This window comes from Vicia villosa, linkage group LG3 (genome assembly GCF_029867415.1).
Source record: "Vicia villosa cultivar HV-30 ecotype Madison, WI linkage group LG3, Vvil1.0, whole genome shotgun sequence".
Lineage (NCBI taxonomy): Eukaryota > Viridiplantae > Streptophyta > Magnoliopsida > Fabales > Fabaceae > Vicia > Vicia villosa.
In genome coordinates this window covers 30,063,593-30,091,433 of record NC_081182.1, presented here as the reverse complement: position 1 = coordinate 30,091,433, position 27,841 = coordinate 30,063,593, and the positions used below count along the sequence as shown (strand labels likewise).

Below are 27,841 nucleotides of genomic sequence, written 5' to 3'. Positions count from 1 at the left end.
TTAGATAGAATGATCACTGATCATATTCATCACCACATCGATATCTCTAAACATATTGAACTCCTCGTACATGTCCTTAGCTCTGCATGCTTTTGAGAAAGTAGTGAAGTAAAAAGTTGTCATGTCTCCAGTCTCTCTTACATGCCCCGATCCTTTGTTATCCCATAATCTATTCTTCAGTTGACTATTTCCACTCCATTTTTATCTTCACTAATTTAGGATAAGTTGGTAAATTGTTTAGAGTAAGGGCAGAGTTTTTCTCTCTCTAATATAATGTTAAATATTGTATTAAATCATCAATATTAAAAATAAATTTATTAAAGAAGACTATTTTCAATTTAGTTAGCTGTAACACAAGACAAGGTATGTTTTTTTATAAATAAAGTTAAATTTAATCATATACACAGGCCCAACCATATGCAGCATACATTTTTAGGGGCCTAATATTTTAATTAATAAACTAAAAAATATAAAAGGATATATAATATTCAAAATATAAATTTAGAACCGCTGTTTAAAAATGATATTTTGAAAACATTAAAATATAAAAAGTTAATTGATAAATTTATTTTAAAAAATGTTTGGAAAAGTCTTTTTTTAAGTAATTAAAAGTTCTATGAAATGCTATTTTTAATTCAATTAATACTTTAAATTATATAATTGATGTCATTTTTTATTAGTAATTTTTTAAAAATTAAAATAATTTTTTAAACTCAAATAGGGTCTCCAATTGATCGGGTAGGGTTTGTGTACACAAAAGGATTGTTTTGAATGTCTTTGGGGGCACACAATTTAGACACACACATATATAAGAAAATAAATAAAAGAATAGCAAAATTTAGGATTGTGCATATTACTCTAAAATTAAATTAGGAATGTGTCACTGTCCTATGCACCGGGTAGAACTCTATTTAAAAAAGGAATATTGGTTCAGATTTCCTAATACTCCATTGATAGAAAATTGGGATGTAGAAAATCAAATTCTAGTGACTAAGCATAGAATGATCATGGACGCGTAAGCATGACGCATTGCAATCACAACTTAACTATATGCAAAAAAATCACACTCATATAATTAACCTCCTTTACTTTCCTTGTCAATATATTTTCATTAAACTTAATTATCCTAAGTCGCAACAAAAACTCAATTATCCTAAAGTCAATACAATTTCAAAGCAAGTGAGAAATGAGTATAAGGTCGGTATATAATATAACCCCACACGATTTCCAACACCACAATTTCTTGAAATCAAAATATTCAAATAAAGCAGTTAAAACCAAATCAAATTGCAACTTTGAAAGGTTCCACTTTGAAAGCGTTTCACCGTCAATTTGATTTTCTATATAAACCAAACTATTATAGTACCTCTTCATTTAGCTCAAGATTAATATAGCTTTTCAAAATTAAAATATAACTCAAACAAGCTAAGGAATATTGTGAAAAGGAATTGGAGTTTTTTTTGGTTGAGAAAATGACGAAAAGCATTTTGATTGTGTTTTTTATGATGATGCTTGTGATGTTGTCACAGCTATGTTTTATTGATGGTAGAGATCTTCGAGCCAAGGATTTTAGAAAAGATGAGGTAACTTCTTCTGTTTCTTCTAACAAGCCTGACGACGGTGTTTCAAATGATAATGTTGGTTTCATACTTGGTTCTGGACCAAGCGATGGAGGTGAAGGACATTCAATTGGCAATGTACTTGGTTCTGGACCAAGCGATGGAGGCGAAGGACATTCAATTGGCAATGTACTTGGTTCTGGACCAAGCGATGGAGGCGAAGGACATTCAAATGCCAATATACTTGGTTCTGGACCAAGCGATGGAGGTGAAGGACATTCAATTGACAATGTACTTGGTTCTGGACCAAGCGATAGAGGCGAAGGACATTCAAATGCCAATATACTTGGTTCTGGACCAAGCGATGGAGGTGAAGGGCATTCAATTAACAATGAACTTGGTTCTGGACCAAGCGATGGAGGCGAAGGACATTCAGTTGATAATGTACTTGGTTCTGGACTAAGCGATGGAGACGAAGGACATTCAAATGCCAATATACTTGGTTCTGGACCAAGTGATGGAGGTGAAGGACATTCAATTGACAATGAACTTGGTTCTGGACCAAGCGATGGAGGCGAAGGACATTCAGTTGGTAGTGTACTTGGTTCTGGACCAAGCGATGGAGGCGAAGGACATTCAAATACCAATATACTTGGTTCTGGACCAAGTGATGGAGGTGAAGGACATTCAATTGACAATGAACTTGGTTCTGGACCAAGCGATGGAGGCGAAGGACATTCAAATGACAATGTACTTGGTTCTGGTCCAAGCGATAAAGGCGTAGGACATTAACTTATTTAAATTCTTTTTTTCTTCCACTTATTCTTTTGATTATTTTCTTTTATAGCTACTGAACCCTTCCATGGCTCTTTTTCTTCTATGGAATTTGCGGTGTATGTAATTTGAAGATTCGTCTTTATTATATAAATACATATATTTAATCTCGTAAAGGCAGTTCAGGTTATAGTTGTGTAGGAATATCGAATGTAGTCAAAATGCGACATCCTACTAATTCACTTTGAAATGGTGAATTTTAGCTACTGGGTTGTTTGATAAAAAAATAAATACATATATTTACTACAAGAAAATTAGGTTTTTACGTTACAAAAATTACAATAGTAACTTGATAACCTTCGTAACTCGCATATAGAGACGGTTGTCACGAAGGTTTACACCAGCCGTCCTTACTTTTTTTAAAAATTAATAAACATTGCGGTAATTATCAATAACCGCCCTAAAATTAAGTTCAGATAGTTACAATAACCGCCTTAAAATATAGGTCATGAATGGTACAACAACTGTCGCCCCCTAAACATTTTAACACACATGTTCACCTTAAGAAGTTAAAATAACTCATCATAGTCACGACAGTGAATCAACTGTCGCCCCCTAAAACTCATCAACGCGCGTTATTACGTAATAATAATGTGAAATTTTATTAAAGGGCACGACGATAACCTCGCCTGCTGGCACGATAAACCCTTTGCTCATGCACAAATAGTGAAAAACCACACTAAACTCACTTTTCCTTTGTTCACACAGACTTTTCCTTCTACAGCCTTCACTTTCTCAGACTTCGCCTTCTACGTCCTTCACAATATGATCGTTTTCAGATTCAAACATCCTTCATCTTCTCACGAACAGGTTTGGTGATTGACCTTTCTATATTTTTCATTTTCTCATATTTGAACATGATTCCACTTGATTCTTTATGTTTCAATTTGTATTTTTGTTAGAATAGTTACTGATTAGTTTTCCCTTAAGGTATCAGTGGATGAAAATTGTAGCTTTGAACTTGGGGGTAACAGGGGTAGGATGGTGAGGATAAAAATTGGGGCTAATAGGTCCAGAGTGAAATGGTATGTTGTTTCAGATAGTGAATCTCAATCGGATCCTGAAATGGAAGTGTAGCTGTGAAAATCCTAATTTTAAGTTTAATTTTGGGAAAATGGAAAATTGTTGGTGAAGTTGTTTATTACAAGTATGTGTGTTTTTATGTTCTATAAAAAAAAGCCAATGCTTTGTTTGTGTGATAGAAATTTTAGCAAAAGTAATGTCTTTCTAACTTAATATAGAGTTGTACATATTCTGAAGGATTAGTTAAGTGGATGATCTATGTTTCAGTTAGGGTTAAATAAACTACACCCCCTGCCATTATAACGAGTTTTGGTTTGGGCCCCCTGAAGTTTTTTTTTTACATAAGGCCCCTTATAAAACTCAATTCATGGATTCACCGCACCTCTTTACCACACATGCTGATTGTTTATGTTATTATTGGCCACGTTGGCATGTGTGGTTCTAACTAGGCCACACTATTTGTTGGGCCCAACATTTCCTAAGCCCTTTCCTTGATCCCTACCCAGAAAAGAGAAACAAACGTGAACCTTCCACAACCAAGTTGACATGGCAACCTCACTAAAGCTAACAACCAATCAGAATTCCCACAACTGGTCAAGCCTAGTCAGCCTACACACGTGGATGTCGGAGCTAGGGCTCCGGTCATCCTCTCCGATCAACTCTTCTCCGGAAACCTCAAAACATGCCCAAAAAAACAGAACTTAACCCTAATCTACTCGAAATCCAGTCATGAATCTGAATCTGGCTATTCTTTTGCCAAGTATAACAAGGTAAATGCTGGTTCAGTCCTTAACTTCATGATGTCTGCTCTTCATTTTTCTCTATTGACTCAAGTAAATACCTTATACTTACATGACTTAATGTTTGTTTTCATGCTATGATGCAGTCTGTTGACATAACAAGCTACACAGATGAGGAGTATGAGAAATATTTAGCTAATCCTGTAGGTATCATGTCTAGATTGCATGTCTAAAAATTGTGTTGACCTTCGCTTTTGAGTTTAATCAAACAACACCTATTTCAATTTTTAATCTACAAGATGTATCATGTTAAGGTTGTTGTTGTTGCCGTGTCTTCAATGACCTGTATTGTTATTATGTATATTGATATCGAAAGTCCTTTTTTGTGTATATAACCTAAAATTTGTTTATTTGCTATATTTTAAATCTTTTATATTTTTCTAATGACTTAGTTGCTATAAATACATGATATATTTTATGATCTATTTCAAAGGATCTGTATACCTGATCCTAACCGTCACTTAGCATCTGCATCTTTTGTACACTTAATTGTACATCCCATTTTATAAATTTACTTACTCTCAAGCATAGCTGTGTAATTCTGTGTTATTTTAAGAGTTGGAATTTGATTCACTTTGACATTCTACCGTTCTTACATCTCTCTTCGATTTGGAATGTTTAATGTGTTTCTCTCTTCCATGAATTATATTTATGTAGAATTGGACCAAGGAGGAAACAGATCAACTGTTTGACTTGTGTGATAGGTTTAATCTCAAATTTATTGTTATAGCTGATAGGTTTCCTTCATCTCGAACTGTTGAAGAATTAAAGGATCGATATTATAGTGGTATGGGTATTATTTTAAGCAAACCATGTATGCTGCATTCAGTTTTCATTTCCTTTTGTTCCTAGTTTGTCTAATTAGAAACTACATGAGAAAATGTCATTTAAAATTATTGTCATATTTTCCTTGCGATGTTGTATCTCGGGCTATATTAATTGCTAGGAATCCATCTTCTGGGGATGACACTATGGACCCACTTGTTAAGGTGGGTAAAATTTTTGAACAAGCTATGCATTGTTCTCAAGCAATTTTTTTTGTTTTTTTTAGCATACTGTGCTTTGTAAAATTAACTATGCTTTTGTTCAGGGGCCTGTGAATGAAGTTAGAACTTATAACTGTTTATTCATGTAAATTAATAATGCCTATATATTCACCAAGAATGGGTTATATGATAGTTTCATTGGATCATATCATGTAAATTAATTCATATATATTCACTAAGAATGAGTTATATGATAGTTTCATTGGATTAATTGGGGCAACAAAGTTTGTTGAATATATTAAACTTTGGATGAACTTGTGCTAGTGATTAGTGATATCTGATATTTGATTGTATTTCTTCTTTTAGGTTGTCGGAGAGTCTAAGTCGGTTGCTGCTTCAAATTCTAGTGCAGATGTTACAGAGAGGGCCAGCCCCAATGAAACTATATCTCCATCAAATATGCAATGTCCATCGACAGTATTGCCTTCAATAATAACGAGTGATAGTCTAAGTCGGTTGCTGCTTCATGATGATGATTTAATCAGTTTGAGCCTTTTTGTTGTTGAGAAAGTTTTTCATTCATTATAACAGAAATCATGAGGGGAGAGAAAGTTGAAGTGTGTGTGATATGGTTAGTACCTGTCCCGGTTTTTTTTATGAAGGTTTCTTGAGAAAAGAATGAGGTGAAGATGAAAATGAATATGAGATGGAAGACTGTTGAATGGTGCTGAGTTCTTTTTTCGTTAATATGAGAGTGTGAAGTTTTCTCTTGGTGTTATCATGAAGATGAAAACGCGTGGAGAGAGAAAGCTACATGGGATAGGTTTTTCAAAAGTGAGTGAAAAAGACTAGTCAGCACCACACATGCCAACGTGGCCAATAATAACATAAACAGTCAGCATGTGTGGTAAAGAGGTGTGGTGAATCCATGAATTGAGTTTTATAAGGGGCCTTATGTAAAAAAAAAAACTTCAGGGGGCCCAAACCAAAACTCGCTATAATGGCAGGGGGTGTAGTTTATTTAACCCTTTCAGTTAAGAGTAAATGAAGAGGTTGTTACCCTTCTCTTTGTCAATTTGTTAATTTTGTTCTTTTTTGTTTGTTTGTATGTAATTATTGTTTGATGTTATTTTAGTTGGATGCCCGATGAAGTTGGTCTTAATAAGAGTTTTTGAAGTCTTAGTTTGAGTTGTTATTTCCTAGTTCATGTGTGTAAATATGCTCTTTATTAATGATGTATGTTGATTGGTATAAATTTGAATTTGAGTTGTTATTTCCTAGTTCATGTGTGTAAATATACTATTTATTTGTGAGGTATTTTGATTGGTATTAATTTGAAATCCAAATTCTAAGTTATGTCATGATTCTCCTTAGCTAAATCATTCTTTTCACTGTCTCTGAGTTCCAGAACTTGTGTATAGATGTTTATTTGATCTTGTGCCTCTGTTGAAATATCCAATTTGCTCCTTAGTTGATAAATTGTAACCTTCCAAAATAACCTATGCAATCTTACTCATAGGCCGAATCATAATCTGGTATGATAGTGCGGGATTAACAATATTGTTTGTAAGGTTGATGGGATTAGTGAGTACTTTGTTAATAATTAATTAGAAGTCTAAAATTTGACTACTTAATTTTTGTGTTTATATATCTTGGCACTTGCTCAATAACTTATGTTTCGTATTTTGCAAATTTAAATTTATTAGGTTCTTTTTAATACTCTAGCTTAAATTATTAAGTTCTGATATATGAATTGTGTATTTTGGATTGAAATTTAATTTAATTAACTGTTTGTAATTAGGTATTATAAGTATTTTCACATATTTAAAGTTGTTAAGTTCTTGATAATACTCTAGCTTAAGTTGTTAGGTTCTGACTTATGAAAAATATGGAAAAGAAAAGAGTTGTGAAAAAGACACACATCTTTATTCACATAAATATTACTTGTTTGAGTTTGTGTTATTTAAAATATAATAGTATGTAGCACTTTCATACCAAGTTATATTGATTTGACTTTTGTTATTTTCAAATCATTTGATGCAAACTAACCTATCCTATGATTTTCATTTAAAAGAAACATAAATTGATAAATTTAGTTACACAATTTTTAAACTTAGGTTGTTTATTTGAATGAGACAAACAAGTTACTATGGATAATAGATTAGAACTCAATTTATAAATCATTGCACATAAATAGTTGTGCATTATTCTTACTAGTACTATGTACTAGAGAAAGATTTATTTGTTATATGGAATTAGAATATCTATTTAGTTGTTTGGTATAATGTTTAGTTTGTGTGTAGGAATGGGAATAGATTAGGTTATATATGCATGTAGGCCCATATACGACCTTAACGCCTATATACGGGTTTATATGTGTTTAGACTATTAAAAAAAGTCTATGAAGTCTTATAGATCGGCCTATATTTTTATATATATTAAAATTAGTTTAAATAGGATGACCTATATAGGCATATACATTAGGAAAATGGCTAAATAGGTTGGCATATATATTAGAATAAATGTTAAATAGGTCGACCTATATATGCATATATAGGCCGACCTATAAGATTTCTAAAATAATATGGATTAATTGAAAATCTTAGTGAGAAACATGTTTTTAAATAGGCTTTCAAGTCAAGGTAGACCAGACTGAAAAAAGAGAGCCTAAAGTAGGCCATAGGCCAGACTCAGACCTTGTAAATTTATCGTAGGTCAGACTCAGACTTTCAAGCCTAACGTAGCTTAGCTTATTTCCACCTCTATTTGTGTGTGAATTATAGTATGCAAATTGCGACTTTGGACATTCAATATATGTGGAAAATATAAGTTTACTTGTCATGCACTTTAAATGTGTGTATGTAACTTTGGTAATTGTTACTCCTTCTGTCTCATAATGGGTGTCCTATTTCTAATTTTTATTTGTCTCAAATTATTTGTCCTTTTAGAATATTAATGTAATATTTATTATTTATTTTCATTAATTTGCCCTTATTTATTGTATTTTAATTCATGTAACTACTCCACTATCTATTATTAATAAGGTTATTTTAATAAATGATATTAATTTTATCATTAAAATCAACACAATTAATTATTATCTTAAAAAATGTGAAAATTATAAAGAGAACACATATTGTGAGACGGAGGGAGTATATGTTTTTGAAAATTTAGACACCCAATACATTTTATTACAAAACCACCTACTAGACAACTATTTCACTAAATGATTTAGGCAAAATATCTTTTTTGGTCCCTTATGTTTACCTCGGTGTTCATTTTGGTCCCTTATGTTAACCTTGGGGTTCATTTTGGTCACTTAACTTCAAAAAGTGTCATATTGGTCCTTTAACTCTTCAAAAGGTGTCATTTTAGTCCTTTTTGTCACATTGGCGAAGGGAAAACTCAAAAATCGGTCGCTAAATCAGTCGCTAATATGACAAAAAGGATTGACACCTTTTAAAGAGTTAAGGGATCAATATAACACTTTTTGAAGTTAAGAGACCAAAATGAATCTCGAAGTTAACATAAGGACCAAAAAGAGTATTTTATCAATGATTTATATGGTGTTACATATTTTTATTTAAGAAAATTTATAAAAAAAAAAATTAATAAAACTTCAAATAAAAAGTTAATTTGAATAATTATTCTTAAAATAAGATATTTTATTATTTTATTATAACTTTTTAAAATATTAAAATTTACAAAAATTACTTAATTTTTGGTTTGGTATAGTAGTCTAGTGGTTGGAGTTCACCTAATAAGATAGTATGGACAAGTGAGATGTTGAGGGTTCAAACACGCGCTTATGCGCCTAATGTTCATATACTGCTACCAACCGAACTCTCTTAACGGGACAAAATTACTTAGTTTTGAATGTATAATTTTTCATTAAAAATAAATTTTGAATTATTATTTTTTTTTAAAAAATTGTAATTTTAACTACATTCTTTAATAATGTATGTTTATGTTATAAAATATTATAATTAACTTTTAATTTTTATAAAAGAAAAGTAAAAAACTTTTAATACTTTAAAAATTTGCTATATTAAAATTATTAAAAAAAATCTATTTCTTTAAGTTAAAACAAATATGTATATAATGATTTCCATCATTTTTCATTTTTTAACTACTGTTTTTATAATAAATTTTGTTCCTATTTTTAACTTTTTTTTAAAAGTTGTTGATTTATTATTTTGTTGCTATTATTAAAGAATGTGAAATTAAGTTACTCATTATAAACTTGTTTACAAGAAAAACAATTCTATTTAAGCAAAATTAGTAATTACTCCATTCCAAATTTTCAACATTTTATTGATATAATTATATTTATGACATATACAAAAAAAAATTATAGGTAATTGAGCAATCTTATAAAAGGGGTACCCACCCAATTACATGAGAAAAAAACTTACATAAAGTTTCAAGGGCATTTACATCAAAGATAGAAATCTCTACAATCTCTAGAATTAATGTCTATAGCAGTTTGACACTCTCCACAATATCATTCACATTGGACACCTCATTCTTGAAAATGACTGAATTTCTTGATATTCACATTACCTAACAAGTTGCTAACCAAACCACCAAAAGAAGTGGGGTAAAAAAAACCAAACAAACACATTCAAATATGAATAAGGAATTAATGAAGGCTTGCCTCGGTGGACTTTTTTTAGTTGTCACTGATGCAACATTTTGTTAGAATATGCAATTACAAGATTGGTAAATAATGAAGAAAAATTGAATGTGTGGAAACAGAGAGTGAAAGTGGAGAGTTAGAGATAGATTACTGAGGGTGAGAACTTTCTACTTTCATTCAATGTTCATTACAAGAATACCACTATGGTTTATATACATTAATTGGGATAAAAAAGAATCAAGCCAAAAATTAGAAAAAGCAAAATGTCGAATCAATAACCGGATACACAAAACTTGTAACCGATTATAGCGATTAAATAACAAAAATAACAAACAATGGTAATTGATTACTATGAATGTGTAACCGGTTACGCCAACTCCAAAAGTAATTTTTCTTCAGCTTATTTTGATGTCTGTAGCCGGTTACACTATGTGTTAACCGGTTACTATTTACCCCAAAATCTGGTAAACAACCGCTAGTCTTTCAAATTAAATAGTTTGGTAACTTACAGGATCGACTAGATTGATCCTAGGACACGTGTCTAAGATTTTACGATTATACTTACAATAAAACTCAGGTTTCGACAAAATACTTCTTTAACGAAGATATTAAAGCTTTTCTTGAAGATGATAAATAACAGAAATGCAAAGTAAAGTAATTAGACTAAAGAAAGTAAATGACTGAAATATCAAAGACTTCGACTAGAAAGTACAAGAAACATGAGGGATATGTAAAGGACTTTGTATTACTAAAATTAATGACTTTGAAATTGGTCTTTCTATACGTACATTCTCTGCAAATCTTTTCTCTAACACTGGTACTTTGAGTATTTTGAGTAATTTGTACAAAATGAACACCTCAAATCCTAACACTAAGACTCTAATTTATACTAATTTGACCCTAACGGTCTTTCTTCAGGAACATGCCACGTTCGACATTTGCATGACTAATTCGAATATCAAAATTCCACGTGTCTTTGTGGATAAGACTATCCATTTCGAATTCAAATCCTTACTTATTCGCAAGCGCCAAGTCTTCTATGTATCTTAATCAAACAACTTTGAATTTTTAAATTTGTTAATGAATATAGCTTTATTCGAATCTTCTGATGTTAAAATGTTTGGCCAATTTATAACTTTACTCAATTGAAGCCTAAATAACAAAAACACTTTGCTCACTTCGACCCCAACTCATATCGAAATTACCAGTCAACAGTTACAGCACTTGAAATACTTAAAATATCTTAACAGTCCACCTTATTTTCAGTGTTCCAAGTCTTTCATCGAACACATCCTTTGTGACTCTCTTAGTCAACAAATCAGCCACTTGGTCTTTACTTCTACAATATCTCAACCTTAACTTTCATTCACTAACAAGTTCCCTCAAGTAGTGAAATCTCATTTCAATGTGTTTGTTCCTCCCATATGCAATTGGATTCTTAGCAAGATTAATCGTAGAAACATTGTCAACAAGGAATGTAGCAGTCTCACCATCATTGTTGTTCGGCTCCATCAATAGATTCATTAGTTACATGGCTTGGCACACACATAACAATGCAATAATATACTCGACCTCACAAGACGATAGTGCTACTATCGGTTTCTTCTTCAAACACCATGAGATTGGTGTTCCACCGAACATAAAGATATATCCAACTGTAGACTTTTGGTCATATTTATCTCTCCACCAATTGGAATCGATAAACCAAGCAAATTACATTTTATGTATAATCCATTCAACCTTCTATATTGAGTTGGATCAACGTTCTTTTATTTTCATTTTTAAGTTCACTTTTCATCACGGTTGGAACTTCCAATCTTAGTGAAAAGTAGCTTTTGTTCATGAGTTCGAATCTTGTTGTTGTTGTTCTACTCCTGCATTTTTTTATATGTTATCAAAAGTTATACAACAACAGTTGTTTAATACAATCTTTGTTGTATGTAGCGCATTGTCATGAGTTCGAATATACGATTGTTGTTGTTGTTGTTGTTGTTGTTCTACTGCTACATTTTTTATATTTTTTTAAAAGACATACAACAACGATTATTTAATATAATCGTTGTTGTATGCAAATCGCTTATTGAGCTTCTTCACTGTCCTTAAACAAAACTTGATCGTCCATTTAGTGATTTTCAACTCCCAAGACACTAGTATTAGTGATCCGCGTGAAACCTAAAACTTAGATGAACTTCCAACTTATACGAGTTTCATCTTCTACCTCCAAACGTCATCTTTCATTTACGACACTCTATTTCTCCATTAAACCAAGGTCAAAAAATATCATTTCTTCCATAAACAAAACTCGAAAACATTATTTATTTCATTAAAAAATTTCATAACTCCATCATCGATTGTCCAACTTGAATGAGACAAGGAAAGTATGGATTTGAGTTAGAAATGTTATTTGTTGTTATTATTGTTGTACTTTTAGGTTATTGTTGTTATTATTGTTGTTTTGTTGTTATTTTGTTGTTGTTGTTGTTGTTGTTCTTCTTCTTCTTCTTCATGTTATTGTTGTTTTTCTTCTTCTTCTTCTTCTTCTTCTTCTTCTTCTCGTTTTTGTTGTTGTTCTTGTTGTTGTTCTTGCTATTATTGTTGTTTTTATTGTTCTTGCTATTGTTGTTGTTCTACTACTGTTTTTTATTTATTAAATGACATACAACAACAGTTGTTTAATATAATTGTGGTTGTATGTAACGCGCTAACCAGTTTACTACCACGCGCAATAGACCATGATTGTAAATAACTCACTTACAATCACACCCTACCTAACAATAGTTGTTCAACGGTTATTAAAGGTCTTTCGCGGCAGTTGTTGTATGTGCTTTTCGCAGTAGTAAGACAAACAGAGAAGCTAGTCCTATGTTGGTTATTGAACAGAGAAAAGAATTTGGGATGTGTTTTCACGTGCATCTACTAATACAGTGAATTTTATCCAAAACCAATATAAGCGCAAATGGTGATGTTCACAGAAACTAGCACTGGAGTCCGTTCAAACTTAAACAAGTAGGATAATTTATAAAATTTCTACTGAAGTATGGAAGTGTCCATCACGAGGAACCTATGCAATCTCCTATAATTCATTCAAAGGTTAACCGCATCCCACATATATGCAATTGTTAACCATATCTATCATCATGTTTAAAGATTAAAATATGTCACTTTTCAGATATCAAAGCATTCTTATTCATACTCGACTTTTTTATACTCTTACTAACTTTAGTGTTGTAATGTTAATTCTGCAGATCAGCTATCTCTTCACCGCGTCAAAAATCTTGAATCACTGCCACAATCTGTGAATTCATGATCTCCAATCATTAAGAACACTTTTTATATGGATTTTTTCCATTTATTTTATTATTTTGTCAATAGAATAAAAACGATCAACAGCGCATATATGTATAATGTATGTGCATCCAATATTTTTCATATATGGGAATGTGTCACTGTCCTATCAATGCACCGTCTTGGACTCTAATAAAAAAAGAGAATATTTGTCCATTCCCTATTCATGGAGACAGGTAGAAAATTTAAATGCATACTACTAAGTAAACAAGCATGACATATCTATCATATAAGAAAATTAAATGTTCTTGAAATCTCAATTTTGCCCTTCTGTTCTCACAGCTTGCCACGTGGATGTCCTTAGAAAGCTCCATTTCAATTGCTTCTGTCTTTCACCTTTCTCAATGCCTTGCTTTGTTTTCTTATTGAAACAATATTTTATTCACTTCTTTTTCACTGTTCACCTCTGAAACAACTTCTTTTTCCAACTTCACAGTCATCCTTTTAAATCACAACTTTCTTTGTTACAGCTTCTACATCTTTCTCCCTCCTTCCCTTTTCTCTTTCTCTCTACCACTCAAACTCATCTTTGTCTCAACTTATGTGTTTATTCATCATCAAACTTCTTTTCTCTTCATCTTATATGTAGGTTGACTTTAAAGATCTAAAAATAGAAGATCTACAAACCATATTCGAAATCAAGCCCAAGGTATGTCGAGAATCCCCTGTATCATAATCTGTAACGACATCACTTTGTTTTTCTGGTAAACAACATTGTCAATTTTTCAATGATTTTAACTTTGTATTTTTGTAATATATCTACAAATATAGTTGTGACAAGCTTGCAGATCTAAGGTTGAAAACATAGATCTGTGATTCTCCAATGTGTTCATTTCTGCATAATAGGTAATGTCATACACTATGTTTCAACTCTCTTTACTTCAACTCTCTCTGATTTGTATATTTATTTTTTCTAGATCTAGAAATTTCTCTGCTTCATCCTTCCAAACCTTACAAATAGTATATTCAAATTGAACGTTTTCTTTGCATAACCTTTCCACATTTTACAAGTAGTCAATAAAAATCAAAACTTTTGAAAATTAAATCATGTAATATGATGTTTCAATACAGTGTTACTGTAAAATAAAAGGGATGTAGAATCAAATTTTACCTAATATTACAACTAGGTTTTTGACCTATTTTCAGTCCTTTTTGGATCTATTTTTTATTTCTAACACAATTTTTTTCTCTTTGTTTTAGAATTTCCAATGAAGCATGTTACTGATATGATATTTCCTCAATATATTTGGTATATGGAAGTTATAACATATGGAATTGATTCAACAAATCAAACGTAAGTTTTTTCTACCTCTCTATTTACTATTTTTATTTTTCATTTAATATTAAGGCTTTTTTTTTCATTAAAATTTTATATAGCTCCCAATATCAAGAACATAAGTTAAGTATTTGATTTAACAATTTTAATTGTATGTGTTGTATTTATAGAAGAAGCAAATATATATATATATATATATATATATATATATATATATATATATATATATATATATATATATATATATATATATATATATATATATATATATATATATATCTGAATTATTATGTACTTTTGTATTATTATTATTTTTTTGGTGAGTGTTACATAAATCTGAACTCAAGAATGATAAAAATGTTTTATATTTTTCATTCATGGTTATGTTTCCTATGTCTTTCCCTGTTTGAATTATAACTGTGAAGGTCTAATACATCCATTTATACATTGCAGTAACCAATGAACATTGTAGCTACCAAAGGACATTATTACTCCTACAATGTAGTGCCATCATTTTATAATTTTGAGAAATGTTGATTAACTATTAATTATATTTTATCTTTTAGTACTTAAATATTTTTTATTTCATTTTATATGCATTATGTATTATTTTGTATAACTAATAATTGTAAATATTATTTTTATTACATTCAAAGAATTATATGGAAATTATAAAAAAATTATAGTTTTTATTACATAATTATAATTAATATTTATATATAGCAAATAAGAAAATTATTTAGTAATTAATAAATCTGTTTTTAATTATCATAAAAATATTAATTATACCAAACAAACAAATATGTTAAATATGCAATAATTTTTAATTAAGAACATAAACATAGTTTAAATGGTAATTAAGCTATAGTTATGAGAAAAATAAAGAAAATTATTCATTTTAAATGCATATTTATGAGTGAATCATATTCAAAGCATTTACGATATAAAAATGGTAAATTTGCACAACCAATAAAAAATGTTAAATATGAAATAATTTCTAATTAAAAAAATGAACATATTTTAAATGGAAATTAGCTATATTTCTGAGAAGAACTAGTGTCTTACCGTGCGTTCGCACGGGTACCCGTCGTTTTCGCGCATTGTGATTGAGAAAAATAAAAGATATTAGTAAAAGATTAAGTTTTGGGTAAAATTGAAAAAGTTATAAAAATAGTAATATTTTATTTGACAAATTATAATGAAGAAAAAGTTTTAAAATAATACCCGTCGTTTTCGCGCATTTGGATTGAGGAAAATTAAAGGTATTAGTAAAAGATTAAATTTGGGTTAAAATTGGAAAAGTTATAAAAATACTGATATTAAAAAATTGAATATTAAAAATAAAAAGTAGTTAAGAAAACGACGGATATTGGACAATAGACATTGGACAATATTGTCTATTGTCCACAAAGTTTATTGTCCAATGCAATAAACTTAGTCACATTTACTTTCAACATACTAACATCGCTTCCCATTAATATTGAATATTTTAATTAATAAATCCATGTTCCCGTCCCCACCACAAAATGTCATATGGAGAACTTCTCTCTCCATGTCCGTTTCTGCAAGAAAAAAAATCTCCAACTTCGATTCTCCAAATAGATAATTTCCACAAGAATTTCTATTAACAGATGTAAATTGACATTCCTAATATATATATATATATATATATATATATATATATATATATATATATATATATATATTTGTTTCTCTCTCTCCACATATATTCAGAAACATTAATATATATTTATACCAGTCAAAATTATATTATATTATTTATTAAATAAATATAGTAAATAGTCTAATGCATCACCTACCAAATATAAATTATATAGTGTAATGCATCACCTACCAAATATAAAGAATTAAAAATATATTATATAGTCTGATCTAACATTGAAATATTTAAGTCTTAAAAGTGTGCTCGTCTCAAAGTCTCATATTCAAATTTTATTGGATAAAAATTATCTATTTAATTTTAATATTTCAATTATCTTTTATATATATATATATATATATATATATATATATATATATATATATATATTGATCATTAATGAATTTGTCCAATTAAAAGTTTAAATTTTATAAATAAGAACAAATTATATGATTAATAAAAAAATTTCATACAATATTTATGCAATGACAAATATGAAAAAAAATAGATACAAAATTAGAATTCATTTTAAAAAAACAAACAATTTTATTATTTTTAAAATTTATGAAAAGACTCGATTTCTTAAACTAAATATACTCCTACAATTTTTTACTTTTTAATGTTTGCAACAATTTCTAAAGTAAAAAATAGAAGTAACTCTCATTGGAAGATGGAAGAAGTAAAAACTGTAATTGTCGGATGCTGATGTGGAATATAGTGGGGAGACCTGCTGATGTGGCAGCATGTGGGTTAGGAAAAAACATTTCCTTTCTTACATGTTAGATATTTTGAAATAAATAGTTAAATTATTTTTTGATTTTATAGTATTAGAACTCAATAATTAAATACATGACTTCTTGAAAATTTAATATATAACATTTTTATATTCTATTTATTTTAAAATCCAAAAAATGTATTCCTATTAAAAAATTAATAAAGAATTTTAATTTAATTGTCACTAAAAGTGTAACTAATACACTACAATTTTGATAATATATAAAAATAAAAAAAATAAAAAATGACTTATATTTATAAAAAAATAACTTAACTATTGCACTACAATTTTTATAAAATATAAAAATAAAAATAATTTACTTAATTAATGTTTTACAACACCTCTTTCCTTTGTTCCCCAAACATTCCTTCTCCATTTAATCCTTCATATGTGTTTTACAAAATACTCAAATATGGTCAAATATGGTTAGACATGTGGAGCAAATTAGGTACAATTTTTGTAATAAAGTGCAATTTTTGTAATCACATAAAGGGAGAATAGATACATTATTGTACACTGATAATTGTGATGAATAATATTAATGTTAATGATAAATGAAGATAATAAATCTTTTCAAATTTAACGTGGGATATTTGATTTGATCAATCATTTATAATATTTTGGAATCTTTACAATCAAAGGAATAAATGATTTTAATTTCTTTTAATATTAATTTACTTTCATTCAAAGTAAATCAAACATAATATATGTATATATTTGGAATGTTTTGATGCCAATTAAGGTTCTAATTGTAACCAAAATTTGGAATAATGTTTTAACATTCTGAAGTCAATTATGTTTTAACGTTCTAATGTAATATAGGCCAATCATTTTTTAACGTTCAAAAATTCTAACAATTTTAATTATAAACACTATATTAAAATAAATAATAATATAATAATAATATTATTATTATTAAACCATCACTATTAATAATTAATAATAATATAATATCTAGCTAATAATAATAATAATAGTTTTATGATAATAATAATAATAATATTGATTATTTTTATAAATGAGCGATTTTTTAATGTTGATTATTAATTGGGATATCTCTACATTAAAAACTATCTTATTTCTAAATATAGTTAGTCAATTAATAATCAATTATAAATATATTTATCTAACAACATTAACCTCAATAAAATTAAAAATAATTTAATTCTTGCAATTTGGAAAATTTAAAATTAATAATAATTTGAAAATTTAAGAATTCAGTTCTCCAACAAATAATAGAAAAATCTCAAAGAGGTTAATTAAAAAAACCTACATCTTTTTTATGAAAGAGGTTAATTAAAATAAGAGGTGTATATAAATGTCCACATGTAAGAAGTGATTTTCCCAAAGAAGTGGAAATACAATAGCGAAACGATTCTTTGTTGTAATACAACATCTCTAGCTTGGAAATCATTTCTTTTATGTTGTTTAACATGACTAATCCTAAAATTTATTGCATCATTTATAGCTAATAATAACGAATAAATTCCAGTTGATTTTATAGATAAAAAAACTAATAAATCAATTTTGGATTTTTTTTTGCATTGAAATAACTAAAAAAATACTATAGAATTATTTTGGGACCGTTAATATTTTGAATCCTAAAATTTATAATAATAATAATAATGGATATGTGTATATAAGGTCGAAACCCACTAATCGTCTTCTTCTCAAAAGGCCATTATTGACGGCAATTGGATAATTTTCATCTATAAATATCGCCCAATCACATTCACACCCAATTCAATAATAGTACTGAAAAATCCTCTAATATAGATAGCACGTTCAAACCAAATAACCCCCAAACCCACAAAGGGCAAATCTCGCAGAGAGCAACAACAACAAATCGCACCAGCTTATATTTTTAAGGAGAGTCTATATATCTATCTTTCATTAATCTATTCTAAAAAGAGTTTTCAAGTAATGATAGACCGAAGTTTACAATCTTTTTTTGCTGTTATTTTTCATGATAGTGCTACTTTTGTAGTCTGTTTTTCATGACATCGTAATCAAATAGAGGAAAACCAACTTGTAATTTCTTCAACATGCTTCGTGTCAAATGGTAAACTGCAATGACAGGCATCAAAACACTTCCCATCCAGAGTTTACCATCCTTCTCCTCCACTTAACTCACTTCTTTAACAACCTTTCCCTCGTTATCCTCTAATATCTGTAGAATTTTACCTCCCGGGCTATATTTCGCGACGACTGCATGGAACCTTCCTCGGATTTGCACGCACAAGAAAGTTCGAACCGTTATAACCGAAACTGGCCACCAGAACATGTTAGCACTTGCTACAATGTCAGAGTAGGTTAATTGTAATTTGTAAATGCAAAACTGCGACGATAGAGAATCCTAACTCAAATAGTAAAGCTAATTATAATTTGTAACGTTAACGTAAATTCGCTACCTTAGAGGTACTGATTTGTGTGGGCATTGTTGTTTGATTTCCATGAAACATGGACCTGACCTCGAAAGATCGAAATCAACAACCTTTTCCAAGCTTGCATCAAAACATGCAGCATCAAAACAGCAAGATGCAGTCTAAGCCAAGCTTGCATCATTTCATCAATCCACGATGGTGTTTACGATCTTACGGTTGATCCACACACGCTGCAATGGTAAACCATTCAAAACCAACATCAATATTTTCAAAAAATCAAATCAACAAAAACTGTGAAATCATAAAACAATATCCATAAACAAATTTCATTCAACTTAGAATTTCTTGAAAATCATAAGAAATTATCGACATTAGAGTTCTCACCCCTTAATATGCTTTCAGCCAGCACCTACAATATTCGGTATATCAGCTGTAGGATTCAGTTTTGCCCCTGCATCATTCGGTACAACATTTGTATGACTATGTTCAGCCCCGAGATCATTCGGTACAACAGTTGTATGACTCAGTTCCGCCCTGCATCATTATCACACATGGTTTAATATTTTCATCATTATCACACATGGTTAAACAAAATTCTTTAAATTTAAAGATATCAAAAGAGATATATAGAAATGTAACCTTAGTTTGTCTTAAACCACCTAAAAAGAGATTAAACATTCAAACTTCTGATTAAAGTATGATCCTACCTACCAGGATAATCTTTAAATGACAGCTGAGCTGGGATCATGGTTTCTAGCTGAATACATATGACCAAGCAGAACACATATATCAGCATACTTTCAATCATGAAGGCCAAAAATACTTTGACAAATCCAAAAAGAATTACCTTTAAGGACCTCAAAGCAGCAATTCCATTGGCATAATCATAAATTTTATTGGCAAAGGGATCATAAAATAAACTGCTTTCACATTCAGAAATAGATTAACACGACAGTCAGGAATAAAAGAACTCCTCATTCCTGCCACATGATGACAACAATATATGTTTACATGAAAACATAATTCAGATTTGATGATTAAATATTTTCTTCTTATATTACAATCCAATTTCCAACAATCCTCTGTATATTTGGAATCATTTACCATTTGGAAGTGATTAAAATATGGAAGAAAAAAAGCCAATTGGACTAACCTGTATGTTACATTCTTGTGGAATTCCACTTGTTCATTCACATTCAGCTCAATTGATTTCTCTTTTAAGATTTGTAGTCTATCTTCATCTGATTTATTTCTACAGCTGCTGACAAATTGGAGCTTAGGTTTCGGCAAGCCGGGATGTAATCTCTTATTGGAAACTGAAAAGGCCTCAAGTTGGAGACTGTGAGCCTACAACAAATCAAATCATGTCAAGTATAAAACTGAATTTGAAGAGAGAATTGGTTTCGTAGTTCTAATATGATTTCCTTGCGGAAGCAATGTCATCACCTGAAGTAACATAAACTATTTGCCAACATTAAAAAAAGTCATCAAAAGAAGAATCATCCTCTGAAACACTAGCGTCAGTTCCCGCTGATTGAGCAATACATGTTCTTTTTGTTACAGAAGAAGGAAGATTGAATTTGATGTTAACCACACAAATGATAACCAACCAACAAATCCATAGAAATCAAGTATTAAAATTTGAAATCAATCTGAACACCGGTTGAAAAGGAATTCGATATACCTGACATAGGATTTCTCCATTAAACATTGCCAAATCAAAATTTGTATTCAATTGCAACATCAATTGTGACTTCACTGCTGAATTATGTTGATTCTTCTATTGGATGAATTGAACGTTGGCTTCAGAGTGGGGCAATCAGATTAACATTCTTTGATTTACCACTGAATTTACATCAAGACAGAGATTCATTAAGTTTATGAAAGAACAGTTTTAACAATTACATAATAGAATTGATGTAATGGTACCAGTTGTAAGTAAATACACTTATCTTTTTATCAGCGGTGCCGATTTAACCGGTTCGAAGACCCTTAGGTGATTTTGGTCGGAGACCCTTGTGATGGGAATTCGGTTTGTTGCTATCCTCCATTTGTTTCTGATTTTAGCCTCTAATTAAGCCCTGAAAAAGCCCTGAAAAAATTTAGGGATTAAAATTTATGATTTCCATACCTTGATTTAGATTCATCCATCAAGACGAAATATCAAGACCTTATAATGTTTAAATTTCAAACCTTTATCACATCTTTCTATCTATTTCCATCAGGAACCAAAAGCCAATATCGACATACCATGTTTCAATCGTAGATGCGCGGCGGTGGTGTAGTCGTCGGTGTTGGGGATACGACGGCAAAATAAGCAGTTGCAGGCGACGCTGGTTTCGATCCAGAGCGGAGTAGGCAGAGGTGGATGTGGGCGGTTGTGAAAGTTGAATGGAGATGAAGAGAATGGTAATTGAAGATAGATTGAATCGTTTTGAAAATGGGAAGACAAACAGTCAATGTAATGTAACCGTGCATTGAAGAGAATGGTGAGTGAAGAGAATGTGTCGGTTTTGAAAGAAGAGGAGAAACCGTTTTGGAAGAGAAAGAGGAGAGCGTGAGAATTTTGAGAAGTGTAACCGCCAAAGCTGATGTGGATTAACCATGGAACAGATGCTGATGTGGATAGCCTAAGAAAGTCCCAAATGGTAGACTTTTCTTATATGATAGATAAAGAAATTAATCATTTATGTTAAAAAAAAATTAATCATTTTAAATGCATATTTATAAATGAATCATATTCAAAGCATTTTTGGATTTTGAAATGATAAGTTTTTAAGATCAACATTTAAAATAGTTTTCCAAATTTATAAATGATCAGCATTTTTATAAATAGCAATTTTTTTCATCATTCACATCAGCATTTGTATGATCAACATTAATGATTTCTAATTATAAATGATTTTTAATTAGCATTTAAAATAATTTTCTAAATTTATTGAAGATGTTTTTAAATTAAGATCCAAATTTTTTCTAAAAATAATAATGATATATTAGTTTAAAAAATCATAAATTTTCACATAAACTAAAATATTAGGGGTCAAAGGTTGATTATGATCGTCTATATTTTTTAGTATAACTTCAATAAAACAATAATTTTTAATATTTGTTAACAAATGCGTGTACTAAAATAGAACCCATGTGTTTGTACAAATTTCTTTAAATTGAAATTAAAATTATTAAAATTATTTTTAAGATAAATTATATATTAATTTTTTTAAATATAACAACTTTTATTATTAATTAAAATTATTAAGACTAAATTATATTTGCATACAAAGACGTTTCTCTCTTAATTAAAGACAATAATTTACACAATCAAATAAAAGGAAAGATGAATATAAGAGATGGAAATGGTCAACTATAGAAATAATAACTTATCATTTTTAAAATATTAAATTAAAATAGATATTAAATTAATTAATTAAGTCGCTTATAATCATTATAACCATTTATTTTTAATGATAAATAAAATTATATATTTTTTTGAATCAATAAATTTTGATTAATTCAAAAAACATTATGTACACGGCGATCGCTAACGATCCAGCCAAGCCCAAAACCCATAAACAAACAGAAAACTATAAACCTGCACCACCCTATATCATAAGGCCTGCAATATGACTTCTATATTTCCTGACATTCCAAATTCTATACACAATTCTATCTATGATTTTCTTATCTATATCATCTCTAATTGTAGTATGCCCAAACACTCTATCATTTCGTAAGTTCCATATCGCATAAATTGCTTCAGTGATGGCACATTTAATAATACTAGCACGCCAACTCTTCCTTTTACAGTTTCTAATGAGCCACTCTAATTCACCATCCCAAGGCAACGGGGAGTGATTCATTTGGATCCACCTAAGCACCTTACTCCAAATCATCTTCAAACCTGGACAGCAGAAAAACAAATGATTCAAGGTTTCTTTATCCTGACAGAAGCAACATTTATCCTCACTAATCATGCCAAATTTCTTCAGTCTATCCTTCGTAGCCAATCTCCCATTGCACATAAGCCAAAAGATGAACACAGCACGAGGCCTAGCATAGTTCCCAAACATCAAATGACGCCAGGCAGGTCTGGATTCAGCACCTAATACAGCATAATAAACTCGTTTTGTCTGAAAAGCTCCACCCCTGTAAACGTTCAGATCCTGATAAAGCTGCCTGGACTGGAGCAAATGCTTCATCACCCAAGACTGACTTTCTTTAATCTGGACCTGCAAGAAATCAGAGTTCTTTAGATAATATTCATGAATCCACTTTATCCACAACGAGTCCGCTTTCCTGTGAACATTCCACATGAGCTTCAGCATACAAACTTTATTCCAACTCTCAAGGTCAATGATACTCATACCCCCTTGAGCCTTTGGCCTGCAAACATTCTTCCACGAAATAGGAGATTTTCTTGAAATATCTCCACCACCTGTCCACAAAAAGCTACGGCAGACACCATTGATTTGACTCAGCACAGCTTTAGGCAAAGGCAAGACTTGCATCCAGAAATTAACGACAGAAAAGAGCACACTTTTTATAAGCTGAACACGGCTAGCATATGTCAACAGCTTAGAACTCCAATGAGTAATTCTCTGAACTATATTATCAATCAGAACCAAGTAGTATTTCACAGCTAGCTTCTTACTAGTTAGGGGTAAACCAAGATATTTAAAAGGTAGATTACCTTCTCTAAATCCTGTGAGGCCCCGAAGAACTACTTTATCTTCATCTCTCAAACCACCACAATAAAGGAAGCATTTGCTAGGATTCATAATTAAACCTGTGGATCTGGAAAATTTGCCCATCTGATTCAGAATCAGAGTAATTGAATCTTTATCACCTCTAGAAAACAACAACAAATCGTCCGCAAAAGTAAGACTGATGAGCTTCAGCTTTTGACATTTAGCGTGGTACCTGAACTTGGGATCAATATCCAGCTGCATGAGAGTACGAGTGAGGTATTCCATCATTAGAACAAAAAGAAGGGGGGAGATTGGATCTCCTTGTCGAATCCCTCTTCTTGCTTTCATACTTCTAGTAAGCCTACCATTTATCCGGAATTTATACGTAACAGTAGTAACTGTTAGCATGATCCACTTAGTGAACATTGCAGGAAAGCCAAACTCCTCAAGGACTCTCTCTAATGCCCTCCAATCTACCATGTCGTACGCTTTCTGCAGATCAATCTGCATCATACACTTCGGGGTAGATTGTTTCCTCTCATACCCTCTTATTAGCTCATAAGCCAATAGAATATGATCTTTCAAATTCTGCCCCTTGACAAACGCTGCTTGATTCTTAGTTATAAGAGAGGGCAGCACAGCTCCAAGTCTACTAGTTAAAACCTTTGAGATAACCTTATACAAGGTAGTACAGCAGGAAATAGGTCTATAGTCCTTAGGAGCTTTAGCAGTATTAGATTTAGGAATGAGAGAGATCACAGATGTGTTCATTCCCTTATGCAGTCTTCCTTGAGTGAAAAAAGAATTCACAGCCTTCACCACATCTCCTCCAACAATATTCCAGGCACTCTTAAAGAATCCAGCTCCAAATCCATCAATTCCAGGTGACTTGTTGTCATTGATGCCCTTAAGAGCTATATAGATCTCATCTTGGGAAATAGGTTTGGTAAGGAACTGCCTTTGGTCATAAGAAACCTGGGCCCCTTGCCTCAAGACTGCACAATTAATCTCTTCTAAATTCTCTGCAGCTGTGCCCATGAGAGTAGTGTAAAATCTCAGGATCTCTTCTTCAATAGCATGCTGTTCAGCCACAGTGGTACCATCTTCTCTTTCTAAGCTACTAATAGTGTTTTGCTTAGTCCTTTGCTTGATAGAGGCATAGAAATATTTATTATTCCCATCACCAGCACGAATACCTTCAATTTTAGCCCTCTGAGCAATGTCCACCTGTTCTAACTCTGCAAGGTGAAGAACTCTCTCTGTGCACTCCCTCACATTAAGAATGATAGCAGGATTATGCATATCAGCTGCTAGTCTCTGTTGTGCCACCAGGAGGTTGTCTCTAGCTTCACTAAGTTGTCTTTTCAGCCCATTCAAAGGTTTGCTAAACTTCCTTATGACTGGGATTAATCTCTTTAACTTATGCCAGACTATATGCATAGGGCTACCTGACACCCTTTGGGCCCAACTTTGGGAGACAATATGGAGGTAGCCTTCTAAGTGAGTCACATTATTCCGGAATTTGAAGTCCATGTTCCTTCTTCTATCATAAACCAGACTGTTCAAACATAATAAAGCATGGTCAGAGACATGAGGTTCCTTGATTGATAAATTCCAGTCCTGAAAATTAGAAAACCAATCTACATTCCCCAGAACATGATCAATCCTAGAGTAAATCACTCCATCAATGTGCTTATTGGACCATGTGTAATATTCACCCATGCTATCCATCTCTGCCAGACCACTTCTATCCATCATCTCTCTCAAATCCCTAAATTCATATTCCAACACCAGTCTTCCACCAACTCTATCCTGAGCCTTGATAACATTATTAAAATCACCTAATAAGCACCAAGGACCCTGCAGATTATGGCTGATTCTCTCGATGTCTTTCCAAAGGAGTTTCCTCTTATCATTTTGGTTCAATGCGTATATTGCAGTGATCCAAAACAAGAACTTCCCCCTACAATCATACACGCCACAGTGGAGTAACTGGTCAGTAGAGCACACCCTCTTAATGACATACTTGCTTTCATTCCAGCTGAGCCAAATACGTCCGTTGTAATGGTTGTCGTAATTATCCAGATATGCCTCATGAACTCGCAGTTTATTTCTAACACAAATAGCATTATTCCTTTTAACTCTAGTTTCTATAAGAACTAAGATGTCAGGCCTAAGATTGTTGAGACGGGAGCTAATCTCAGAAATCTTACCTGATTTATTCAGCCCCCGGATGTTCCAAGAGACTATCATCAACCTCCATTGCTCCCTAACCCCTCATTCTCCCGAGTTAGTGGATCAAACGAATTATCTTGTCTAATCTGAGGTATTCCTTCATTCACTATTGTCTTTCCTTTTCTGTGCCTTTCTATGGTAGTCCAAACCTCTGCTTCAGTTGTGGTCTGTTGAGGAATTTGCACTGAGGATGTTACCTTCTCCATTTCAGGATCATTTGGTATGGTCTTTTGCTTCCAATGCTTAGCAGGCTTTTTCTGATTGTTGTCAAGGCAGTTATGGCCAACCCGCTGGCATCTTTCACAAAATTTCGGTCTCCAGTCATACTCAACCACCTGCTTCCTCTTGTTCCCCTCAGCATCCCTAATGTTAATCTCTGTTACCGGTGCCTTTGTGATATCCATCTCAACAAGTATACGCGCGTATGAGACTCGTAGTTTATTCGCTGTGCACTCATCTGTTACAATTGGGGTGCCTAAAGCACTACCAATCTTACTCAGACTCTTCTGACCCCATAGATGAAGCGGTAGATGAGGAAGAGTGACCCAAATTGGTATCGTACGAAGCATGTCCTTCTTAAGGTCAAAGTTTGGTTTCCAATCCGTCAGAAGCATAGGCATGTTGTGAATGGTGTAGGGGCCCTTCGTTAGCACTAGATCTTTATCATCCATAGTGTGAAATCTCAGAATGAAATAACCCTCGTCGTTGAAATACATTTCCGGCAACTTCACAAAATTCCAGTTCCTTATCATAAATTGTTTCACATTGTTCATGCTCAAATCTCCTCCTAGCACATACATGATGAGAGCGGAGTCCCAGTGTCTAAGTTCAAACGCAATATCCTCCTCCTCGATCTCCACTTCCAGTTCACCATTGACGACCTTGGGCGCTACAAATTCCATCTGCAATCCATTTGTTGGATTCCGATTGCCACTAATCACATCCACCCAGAGCTTCTTTGGACTCGTTGGTTGTTCATTCACACTCTTGCTTCCTTCATCTCTTGACATTTCTCCCTGATTCGAATTCACTTGCGTAATCTTCTTCACACTGATGCTCTGCTCCATAGTTCCTGATTTGTTGCTTCCTTTCTCTGGTTCTGCCGAAGATGCTGTCGTACCATGGTGAACTGGAGGAATTGAGGCCTTCTTCGGCCGTCCCCTCCCCTTTCCACTCATGAGCGAAACCCTAGCAGAGCAAAATTCTAAATAAAATTATATTATTATCACTATAATTTACATTTAAGATAGTTTTTAATTTTTTAAAACTACCATCAATGTAGTTGTAGTGGTTGAGTTTTTTTATGGAAGAATTTTTTTAAAAATTATTTTCAATTTAAAATATAGTTTAATGACGTAAGAATGGTGGTGGTAATGAAGTTGGAAATAAATGTGGATGTATCGCTGTATGCAGGATTAGAACAATGACACAATACATGAAATATTTTAACAATTTTTTTAATATAACAGATTTATTAATATATCTTTCTACCTTTTATTTTTATTTTCAAATATTATTTTCTTTTTTTATATTCATAAGGTTTCTCTTTAATTTTTCTCATACTCTTTTCATTCATAATTTTTTTAGCTTCTATTTTTTATTAAATTTTTTTACATTCTATTATTGATATATTTTATAAT

At 31.4% G+C, this 27,841-nt stretch overlaps 3 protein-coding genes and 2 long non-coding RNA genes across 12 annotated transcripts; 3 read left to right on the top strand and 2 right to left on the bottom strand.

Annotated features, from left to right (window-relative positions):
- Positions 1–1,472: 1,472 nt before the first annotated feature.
- LOC131657803 (uncharacterized) lies at positions 1,473–2,351 on the top strand. Its single transcript, XM_058927161.1, has one exon. It carries the CDS (start codon positions 1,473–1,475, stop codon positions 2,349–2,351), a length of 879 nt encoding a protein of 292 aa, XP_058783144.1.
- Positions 2,352–4,187: 1,836 nt separating this feature from the next.
- On the top strand, positions 4,188–6,825 carry LOC131655301 (uncharacterized). Of its 2 annotated transcripts, none has more exons than XR_009299711.1 (2): positions 4,188–5,003; positions 5,569–6,825. XR_009299711.1 is itself a non-coding variant. In XM_058925190.1 (2 exons), exons 1-2 carry the CDS (start codon positions 5,029–5,031, stop codon positions 5,788–5,790), a joined length of 399 nt encoding a protein of 132 aa, XP_058781173.1. In that variant the 5' UTR covers positions 5,010–5,028; the 3' UTR covers positions 5,791–6,507. The 2 variants fall into 2 exon arrangements, 1 of the variants encoding a protein (XP_058781173.1); XM_058925190.1 differs by lacking the exon at positions 4,188–5,003 and adding an exon at positions 5,010–5,205 and having other exon boundaries at positions 5,569–6,507.
- Positions 6,826–13,634: 6,809 nt separating this feature from the next.
- On the top strand, positions 13,635–15,120 carry LOC131655300 (uncharacterized). The gene is made up of 4 exons (XR_009299710.1): positions 13,635–13,835; positions 13,958–14,032; positions 14,387–14,480; positions 14,916–15,120. It is a non-coding gene; the product is annotated as an uncharacterized LOC131655300 (long non-coding RNA).
- A 3,714-nt stretch (positions 15,121–18,834) lies between these two features.
- On the bottom strand, positions 18,835–21,886 carry LOC131655299 (uncharacterized). Of its 7 annotated transcripts, none has more exons than XR_009299707.1 (9): positions 21,475–21,886; positions 20,966–21,373; positions 20,728–20,831; positions 20,435–20,628; positions 20,129–20,261; positions 19,993–20,038; positions 19,666–19,815; positions 19,309–19,511; positions 18,835–19,192 (listed from the first exon to the last, which is right to left on the bottom strand). It is a non-coding gene; the product is annotated as an uncharacterized LOC131655299 (long non-coding RNA). The 7 variants fall into 7 exon arrangements; XR_009299709.1 differs by having other exon boundaries at positions 20,966–21,362; XR_009299705.1 differs by having other exon boundaries at positions 19,989–20,038; positions 21,532–21,886.
- Positions 21,887–26,218: 4,332 nt separating this feature from the next.
- Positions 26,219–27,379, bottom strand: LOC131657801 (uncharacterized). The gene has a single exon (XM_058927160.1). It carries the CDS (start codon positions 27,377–27,379, stop codon positions 26,219–26,221), a length of 1,161 nt encoding a protein of 386 aa, XP_058783143.1.
- Positions 27,380–27,841: the final 462 nt, after the last annotated feature.